The 10,240-nt window shown below is 37.3% G+C and overlaps 1 protein-coding gene across 2 annotated transcripts; it reads right to left on the minus strand.

Moving 5' to 3' along the window:
* Positions 1-1,107: 1,107 nt before the first annotated feature.
* LOC127810462 (uncharacterized) lies at positions 1,108-5,954 on the minus strand. 2 transcript variants are annotated; one of them, XR_008025455.1, is made up of 6 exons: positions 5,548-5,954; positions 4,298-4,661; positions 2,970-3,040; positions 1,984-2,082; positions 1,669-1,869; positions 1,108-1,527 (listed from the first exon to the last, which is right to left on the minus strand). XR_008025455.1 is itself a non-coding variant. In XM_052349971.1 (5 exons), the coding sequence occupies exons 1-5, from the start codon at positions 5,842-5,844 to the stop codon at positions 1,759-1,761; spliced, it is 942 nt and encodes a 313-aa protein (XP_052205931.1). In that variant the 5' UTR covers positions 5,845-5,954; the 3' UTR covers positions 1,108-1,758. The 2 variants fall into 2 exon arrangements, 1 of the variants encoding a protein (XP_052205931.1); XM_052349971.1 differs by having other exon boundaries at positions 1,108-1,869.
* Between the last annotated feature and the right edge of the window lie 4,286 nt (positions 5,955-10,240).

Below are 10,240 nucleotides of genomic sequence, written 5' to 3' on the forward strand. Positions count from 1 at the left end.
TTCTTCAAAAATTGCGTCATTGCGGCTTCACAGAGGCGGATTCCGATGACTTAGCCGGAGAAGATGATGGGGTGGCGACGGCAAGCAAAGCGATGCGTGAAGGTTTGGGTGGCTTCAAAGATGAAAGGTGCAAGAGATCAGCTTCGCATTTTTGTCGGTTGTGCGAGTAGATAGGCTATTCAGCATTGCAGGGTAGCATCGGTTTCAGCTTTACAAGAATGATTTTGGGTGGGGGACGCCAACGAAAGTGGAGGGGCCGGCTGATGGGGTAGGCTAGTGAGGCAATTGCCTAGCCTCAACCCTATCAGCTTAATAAATAATTATTTTAATTTTATTATTAAAATAAAATTAATAAATTTTTAATTTTTTATTAAGAGTTGGGCCGCTAAATTAATGATGGCTTAGGCCCCCTAAGCCCTCGAGCCGGTCCTGAGTTGGTATCCAATGCTACAGTTGGTGCATTTTCACTTCAAGACTGCAGGGATGGGAGTGGTGTGGTAGAGATTGGTGTCGCCATGAAAAGAGATGAGATTGAAGCTTTTGCTTCTTGTTCACTAGTGGTCACTAGTGGGCTTCGGCCTCACGGCTTGCAGTCCTCGGGAGCCAAACGAGGAGTTTAGATTAGGATACCCGATATCCAGTTATCGGCCCCTTGGGCCATTTGCGTCGGCCGCTTTAGATTAATTTCTGTACTCTCCAAGAAAAGATGTAGGTGGTGGGGTTGGCCTTTTAGTGTTATCGAGGAACAAAGAATTCAATTATACCAAATCAACAAGAAGGATAGGCCACAAATAAATCCCTCCAAGCCTGAGAATCAACCATGGTCATACCTAATTGGACTAAGTAAATGAGCTAATTTGTTGGCTGCCATCTTTCCTAATATGCATCACATCTTCACATTGAGCTTGCCCCAGAGCAGATAAAAATAAAATCAACAAAATGTCCATAAGGAGGATCTTAGACGATCACCGCTGACGCTGAGTCCCCCTCTTAACTGAAAGTTAAAGAGAAGCCTGTCTGTACCAAATTGATCCCACGTGAGCCCCCACTGCCTCTATGACTTCAGCATCAGCACACGTGATCAATATCAACAAGAAGTAACAAAAATTGAATTAATATTTTATTATTGTGATGTGAAGATGCAACATTAAGTAAAAATAGTATTTTATTTTTTGGGCCATTTACTTGGAGGAAAAACAATTTCCCCAGGGATGACATTAGGCAGGAAATTGGACAGATGATTCTATAATCAAAACCAACATAATCATATCAAGCACCTATCAAGCCTCTTAAGGTCAATTACATATATATTGAACTAGTCAGTGATCTCTATCTGCACCCATATCTGGCTGCTGAAAAATAGACATGCAATCCATTTACAAAAGCAGCATGCCCATCTTCTTTGCCCCCTCTGTTCTCTTTCTATCATAGCATTCTTTATTTTGCTTCTTCATATCTAGAACTACCTGTCCTTCATCCTCCTCCTCCTCTCAACTCAATCTACTCTTTGTCCGCGATGCGAGCATCCTGAATACAGCAAGAAATTAAAAGTTTTTACAATTAATTGTGCATCAACTTGTCGGATGTTCACCCTAACCATGGCTGGCACTGTGGATGCGTTGGTATTCATACGCGACACAAGGATGGCATGTGTTCAAACAAACTTACAAATGATCCCAACCTAAGCAAGCCCCGGACAACATTATCTGCACTGAAAATCCTCCTCAAGACAGAAAATGCATTCGTGTGAAGTCCTGCCTAATTAAGCTTCTGACTGAATTTTTGTTGCTCGAGTTTCTCAATTAAGGCTGCCTTTTGCTCGTCAGGCAAAGCATTGAACATGAAAACAGACTTGTCTCCAATATCATCCTGGAAAGTTAGCAACATAAAATCAGACTATGTTTAAACAATTGACATTCCATGGGAAATAAATTAGGTGGAGGAAAGATTATTCAGCAAATTCAAGTAACAAAAGAGATCTACCTTAACAGGCTGAGTGAATTTTCTCCCGGCAAAAATTATGAACAGTGCCATCCAAAGACCCAGTAGAGTTGTCTTTACTCCGTTATCCATTAGACCACTCTGTGAATTCCAAACAAAGCCCGCAAGGGTCTAGGTGAAGAGGAATGTGCAGAACAGAAAACAAGTCTATGGTTTAAATGCTTTTAACCTAATAGTAGAATTGTGAGATAAAAATGTTTTGAAGGTGGCCATTTTTGATGTAGCAACCTGTCATGTACCTAGGGTTTAACTAGGGTTTTAGTAGGAAAATACAGAGAACAGAGAGAATTGGAGAGCAGAAAGTGGGAGATAACAGACAGAATTGAGGGAGAAAAGAGAATTGAGAGGGAAGGATATAGGAATCAGAAGGGAATGAGAGAGAGATCTGAGTTGAGAGAGAAAACAGAAATTCAATTATCATTCAACTATGAACATTATCTAACTAATCTAACCTATTTATAGACTGTTCTATCATTTTAGTTACAATACAACTGAAAGATACAACCACCAAAAGAAGTACATATACATAATAACTATTATATCCTTGGGGATCCTTGGGGTTGTGACACAACCATATGCATTTATGGGAGTTCTCCATAACAAATGGAATGGCTACTTTCATGACCAGTTTCTGTATCTCCCATGTCATACTTTATAAACAGAAGATCGTATTTTCAAGAGAACAAATGGAGGGAAGGTGTGGGCTGTAGAAATCATTCAGGGAAATGAGTGCCATGACACTGTCTGGCTGCTAGGCCATCATAGGAATAAATAAAGTCAACTTTAACTTAACTTTTGTTCTAGACCTTGGATAGAACTCCCAATAAATAAGTCAACTTTAATGTAACTTTTGTTCTAGACCTAGGATAGAACTCCCGGTCTTGTATTACAAGCTAGCCATGGAATCATTGACAAAATTAATTGTGTTAAAGGGCTCCCTGATTAGTTGAAAAGCTTAAGAAGAGTACCAGGTGTCCAAGAAGGACAGAAGGAATGACAAATGTCAGGATACCAGCTTCCAACTTCCCATAGCAGAGACCTGCCTCAAGAATGCCAGCAACCAAAAGTAAGGAATCCCGCATGAAAGGTGCTCGTTTGTTAAACAAAATGTACATGAGATTACAGTGTTCCCGATTCATTGCAAATCAGTTTGTTCAATGTCGAATATATATGTTTTACAACATGGCTCCATGAGAGACTACAAAACAAAGGTATTGTCCAATCACTGGCTTTCTGGGGAAAGGTGCAAAGGGAGAAATTCTGATATCTATAAATGAGAGGGCAGGCTATGAACTAATAAGTAAGCTATGGTGTCAATGAGTAGATTACTCAGTAATTAAGAATATGGAAGCATAAATTGGGTAGCTTAAAGTTGCTAAGGATGCTGTAATGTACCCATTGTCTTATCAGCTATTCAGATTTGACAGGCAAAATCTTAAAGCTCTATATTGAGGATCCCGGTCAATCATGCAGTAGTTGAGCATATAAATGGAGAGAACTAAACATCTGCATAATTATCCAATGTAAAGAACAACTCCGTGATCTCTTTTCCTGATGACCATGCATGCAGTTCTAGGCATGCATAAAAAATTGCTAAAATAACAAAAAATTTCATTTTTGACAATTAACTATCTTTCACTCAACAATGGTCATCAAACTAATGGAACTTACAGTCACAGTGGAGGGATTCTTCTAGAATTCCTATACATTTAAACCTTCACTTATTATAAAGACCCAAAGATGCCTATATATATACATATGTATGTCCAAAAACAAGTAATGTTCAGATCTAAGTTTGACTGCCTTCTCTCTAGATAGTATTTTATGGTAAGTTATTTTTATATGATAGCTCTTCTAAACCTTGAATTAGAACAACTACAAACCAAAATCCCAAAGCTACAGGCAGTTGTTAGCTTCTGTATGTACAAGACAGCTTTAACCAAGGTTGAAGGAGAGGAAGAAAGCTAGTTGTTTTCCCTCAATTTGTTTGAAAATCTTGATGCAAACAAGTATGGGTTCCAAGCATGCATATATCATCTTTCATCCATGCATATAGTTTACCTTCGAGGATTTGAGCATGTCACCATGAAACATGATATTGAGGGTTCAAATCCCTCCTCAAGGATAGGCAGATCAGAAGCAATGGAATCTGGGTGTGGGTCTTTTGTTGAGATCAAGTGCTATGGAGTTTCATCCGAACAGAAATTTAGAGGGACTAGATGTGACTATGCATATAAAATTTTATAAATGGAATCTAAAACTAATGGTAAGTTTTGGGCATGTTAGAAAATTTTACCTTCCTTGAAGACAAGTCCTGTCAATGCTGCAAAGAGCGGGCCAACAAACCAGACAGCTGTTGGGTTGTCAACAACATATTGTATCAAGTTCTCACCAGCTGGTTGAGCAAGGCTTATATATGTTGCTGAGGACCCTAAAACACCAAGTGCCCATAATGCTTGAAGAGTGCGCTTAATCTCTGTTACATAGATGTGAATCAACAACAATGATAAGCCTAGCCCACCGGCTCCAAAGGCATAAAGCCAATCCAGATTGTTTTTTATTAAGCCACTCAACGAAGAGTCATCAGGAAGAAAGGCTGTAGAAGCAGCAATAACAAATGATGCAGCAGCAGTGACCAAACCTGACCTATATAAGATCACCTGTTGCAGCAAGAGAACAATCACTTCAACAGTGAAACGCCAATGAAAATTGAAGCTGCTTGAAAAGTATGCCATTAAGCTGTATTTAGATGAATATATTAATCTAACTAATCCTGTACAGCATGCCTTAATATATGTTTTTAGGATGGACTAAATTTCTTTAACACCTATACACTTCCAAAAGTAATACAGATGCGAATTAAGTAGCTCCAGAGGAAGATGGGGCTTTAAAATTTAGTACTCAATTATATGTTCGTGAGCTTCCATAAATCAAACACAATTGCAGGCAAACTCTCAGTTCTTCCTTCAGTTGGAACATGCGAATTTAATTTTACAAACATCTGTTCTGATGCAGTCTCTGATGATTGAGGACTTATGCACAAATAATGCTCAATAAAATTTCCCAAAAACTAATCTTTTGTGGAAAAATTACATTTAGACTAAAATACAGCCAATCAAAGAGAACAGGTAATTTGCCCTTTTTGTTTTCAGGTCATAGCCACCAATTTCTATTGGCAAGAGGCTGCTTAAATACGAACGCAACTGATTTTGGATTGCTCAAGTGAAGAGGGTCGAAATAAAGCCCTTGCAGTTCTAAATAAAAGGCGATACCTTGCAGCAGACTCACGGAAACAATCAAACCTAGAATGTTAGAAACTGCCAGCAGCTAGCAAACTTTGATAGGATTCTAACACAAATGTGGGTTCCGGTTTTCGTATGTCCCAAAATTAAACAACGGTTTCCCCTGTCTCAATCCTTATCCTCAACGAATGGAAACACACAATTAAAATTCTCAACGAATTGAAACATATCCACATATAGCATATATATATATACATATATATGTATGTATGAATGTATGTAACTGTATACGAACAGTGGGTACCTCTCGAACGTCGGACGATTCGACACTCCAAGGGCCATATGCTCCTTCATATACCACTGTCTGGTCCGGAGACGAACTCCCGGAGCCTTCTCCGAGGGCCAGGGATTTGAAGGAAGAAGGCGGTCCATTCCCGATGGGAGACGACCCATGCAAACTACCGGCACGATGGGGGAGAGAAATAAGAATTCTCCCACGGGGCGAGGGGGATTTGGGTTTGAATTTGGAAGGGGAAGTTGCTGGTTTAGGAGCAGCCGAGAAGGCGGCTGCAGACAACGCTACTGGTATAGCGGTGGTCATGCCGGGGCGACGGCGTCAAGTTCTGCTAATAAATTTGAAGCAGGCAGAGCTGAGATTGAGGCTGCCAAGTGCCGAGTACCGAGTGCCACGTGCCGAGTGCCCAACCAAACCATTTTCTTGTATTTTATCGTATCTATCTGCCTGTATCCCATCCTATCCTATCCTATCACATAGACACGTTACGATTTAGGTTTTATTGTACCATCCATATAATTGTTAGTCTGTTACAATCGGTCATTGTTTATGATGTTAAACTATAATTAACGATAAGATTATTTTTTTTACTCACTTAATTAGGTGTCTAGTTTCGACGGATTAATATTTAGTACCTCAAGAATAAATTCAGATACAAACACTATACATACTCATAACTAAATATTTAGTACCAATCTATGCGAGATTTACTTTTCAACTAAATGTTATCTTTTAATAATAATTCTATCTTTTAAATCGTCATACTAATTTGAATCTCAATACTTTATATAAAACCTCAAGTACTTGCATTATCTCTCGGGCACAATAAAATTGTTTTGATCAATGAAAACTCTAAAATCAGTAACATACGTATTTTTAGAAAAATATTAGATTGAGTCTTAAAAAGAAGTTTAGTACTTAAGATATTCTTACTAGAAAAAATTTTTGAAACACTAGAATTTGTAACATTTTTTATATTGAATATTCTTATTAGAATAGTGTGCAAATTTGCTTCTAATAGTTTAAATAAAAAAATCCATTATTTTAAAGTTCCAAAGTCTGTTCATTTGGAAAATAATTTAACAACTTATTTAAAATGCTTGCATGTACGATACTAACTATATATATATATATATATTAGCGTATATGACTTCTACATTAAGAGAAAGAAATAAAAACAAAATACTATCACGCCGGCCATTAACAACACTACCCAACTTTAAAAGAAAAAAACTTAATAATTATAATGCCAACCCAACCGTCCAACAAACTTAACAAGTAACGCCTCATACATACATACATACATAGCCTCCACTCCGAATCGACCGACAATCTGCATAATTAAAGTGCCAAATATGGGCCTAAGGTGGAAAGTTGTGGATGGGTAATCATCACTCACTCTAGCGTGCCATCGCCACCCACCCAAAAAAGAAACAAGAAATAAAAAATATCGCGAGTCATGACAGTCGCATTGTGACAGTCGCATTGTGAGAGTTTTATTTTTTTATGGGAGTAATTCTTTGTGGATATTATGCACTATACTTTCTACCTAGTATGTTATCGTGAACCGTGATTAACTCATTTCATGTGCGTAGGACAGTGCGGGAGCTCTTAAGGTGAGGAATTTTACCTTTTGTACCTAAGAAATAAAAGATATTCAAGTAATTTTGTGAGAGTTCTACTTGAAAGAGGGATGGTTTTTTTTTAATTAATATAATATTTATTAATTAAGATATAAGATGAAAAAGATCAAATATGGAAAGTATTTCGAATATTTATCCTTTCTAATATATTTGTTAAATTTATTTGGTACTATTTAAAAAAGAAATCACGTGACTTTTTATCTTAATTTTTTTAGATATGTTTATTTTTTCTCCCCTCAAGACAGCATATATTAGTCCTTACAGATAAAAAAAAAAAAAATACTTTTATCCTCTAGTACATTTTAAAAAAATTTAATAAATAATTTAATAAAAATTTTAAAATATTTTTTAGTCTTATTTTTATCATTCCATATCTTGTTTCGAAAAATATTATAGTTTTATCTAGATATTCACTTATCTTATTCATTTTAATGAATGGTATCTAAGATGTTAGTACGATTTTTTTTTTTTTTTTTTTTGAGTTGATGAACATGCAAATGTAATACGTTATGTATTTCCTAGGAGGTCCTCTCTTGTGGGGGGTTCAATCTATAATAATTATGTAGGGAATAGATTCAAATATAAAAATTTAAATTGCTCACCATTCTCTACTGATCACACAGGAGCAACCAAGGAACAAATCCCTTGTGTATTTGTGTATCCCATCCCACAGTGAGAGTGAATGTTTGGTGGCGTGCATGATTAGTTCGGAAGGAACAAATATTAATAATGATGGAATCATGGAATAATGTGGGTGTACAAGCCAGCATGACAGTGCATCAGAAGGAAGAAGAACTGAGAGAGAGAGAGAGAGAGAGAAGGTCGGTGCTCCGAATGCGGAACAGATTTTGGGGGGTGGCGGCCCAATCATATGCATGTGCGATGGATTCAGTGCGGGCGGGCCGTTGTGGGCCTCCCGAGCCGCAAAATTTGACGCATAAAGGGGGGAAGCCTGCCCTGCCGAAAGCATAAGCATTCCCTCAATTTAAGCAATTAAATAAATGATTACCTTTTTTATGTTTAAAATCAAAAATTGGTCATAAATAATTAAATACATACATAAATATTGAATAGAGCAAACAAAGAATGAGGGGCCCCATTAGGCATTTACTTCATTGGAACCCAACTATATATAGCATCAGCAACGATCTCATCTTATTATCCAGATTTTGAAAAGAACCACTATTCTCACATAAGAAGTTACCTCCTTAAAGAATTGGGTTGGAGGGTTGTTGTTCTTGCTGTTGCTGCTGTTGTTTAAAATTGCAACTAAACATAATGAATTCTACTTGATGAGAGTCTGTCTCTCTCTCTCGTTATTAATATCTTTTGGCTTAGCCGCTTTCGCACATGTGATGTGGGACTGATTCTGTCTCGTAGGTTCTCAATTGAAGTTCATATTCCAAAAACGAAACAAAACAAAAAAGAAGTGGAAATCCAGCAAGAACAAGGAACTGAGTTCTAAAATCAAATTGGATTTGATTGGAGCGCATAAGATGCGATGCGATGCGATTGCACGGTTGTCTTGTCTTTGTCTTTCTTGTCTTTTCTTTCTTTCTTTTCCTCCATTGCACCCCCCCATTACTACTAATATATCATCATTATAATTCATATAGAAACCCCTTTCATTCTCTCTTTTTCAAATTTTATAATTCTCTGTGTCTCTGTCTTTCTTTCTTTGGCAAATATTTTTGTTTAGATATTATTAAATTATCCTTTGTTTTTTTTCCCATTGCATGATTGGTGGGTACAGATTGAGTACTTAGGGTTACTCTCTCTCTCTCTCTCTCTCTCTCTCTATATATATATATATATTATTAATAATCCATGCGGGGTGCGGGGAATGTGGGCGTTGCGCATGCAGATGCAGCAGATGCTAATTTGTCCTTTTGGGCATTGGATGGACAGATCTCGCATTAAGATCTTCAATCCCAAAGATCACTCACTTTCCTGTCCTCTCTCTACGGCGGGGACTCTTCCTTGTCCTGTCCTTGTTAAGATTTTCAAGTGACCCCTCTACTTTCTAGATATGTGAACTTGGCTAATGTATATATCTATATATATATATATATATTTTATTTTTGTAACACTTGACAAAGGCACTACTTGCTTGAGTAAGTGAGATAAATTTAATTAAATAAAGATGTATAAGTTAAATTTTAATTATAATTATTTCATAAAACATAATATAATTTGAGCTCTCTCTTTAAATGTGTGTTTGATTACATTTATTTTTCATGAAAAATGCTTATTTTCCACCCAAGTTCTAACTTTTATGATGTTTGATTAATTAAATTTTTCAAGGAAATTAAATTCTCATTTTCGGTCACTTGAGGCACTTTTCTCGCTTTTGCTAGAAATGGTTTTCCTGGGGGTAATTTTTCATTTCCAAAGAATTCACTCACTGCGCATAGCACCTCTCTCGCTTCTGTCCACCTCAATTTCTCTAGAGTTTTCCTCTCTCATTCGAGCCGACTTCGTCCCATTCCTCTTCATCGCCATCCACCATTGAAGTCGAGCCCTGACTCGAGCTTCGTCGCCATCTCTGATTTCTTGTGAGTCATCATCCACTGCCGAAGACGAGCTCTATATTAGGCTTCGTCGCCATCTCCATAGAAAAGAGAGATAGAGACTCATAGTGACGACGACAACATTGCAGTTGACCCAGATGGCGACGATGGGGTTGGAGGAGCAGATAGCGAGGATTTGGTTGTTGGGCACGCTGACGAAGACTTGGCGTCAGCGTCGTAAAGTCGGACATGACCGATCTTCTGCACCTTTAGAAACGCCGAGCAATGGCGATGGTAGGAGGGAGATGCGGGAGAGAGACAGAGAGAATGAAAGAGTGGGTTTGGGGGTGAGAAAGGGTGAGAGGGTAGGTTTTGTAATTTGTGATGAAGAATAAGAATAAACACTCTTTGTTTGATTGGGTTTATTTTTATTTTATTTTATTATTATTCTTCATCACAAATTAATAAACAGAGAATGTTTATTGTTATTTTAATTTTTTTGTGATAAATATAAATGTATAGAAATAAAAAATAAAAATAATCAAATTT

Source organism: Diospyros lotus, chromosome 9, assembly GCF_014633365.1.
Source record: "Diospyros lotus cultivar Yz01 chromosome 9, ASM1463336v1, whole genome shotgun sequence".
NCBI classification, from domain to species: Eukaryota; Viridiplantae; Streptophyta; class Magnoliopsida; order Ericales; family Ebenaceae; genus Diospyros; species Diospyros lotus.

Coding starts and splice junctions, on each gene's coding strand:
- LOC127810462 (XM_052349971.1), bottom strand. CDS start 5,844: ATGACCACCGCTATACCAGTAGCGTTGTCTGCAGCCGCCTTCTCGGCT. Junction 2,083..2,969: donor CTGTCCTTCTTGGACACCTG/GTACTCTTCTTA, acceptor TGGAATTCACAG/AGTGGTCTAATGGATAACGG. Junction 1,870..1,983: donor AATTCACTCAGCCTGTTAAG/GTAGATCTCTTT, acceptor CTAACTTTCCAG/GATGATATTGGAGACAAGTC.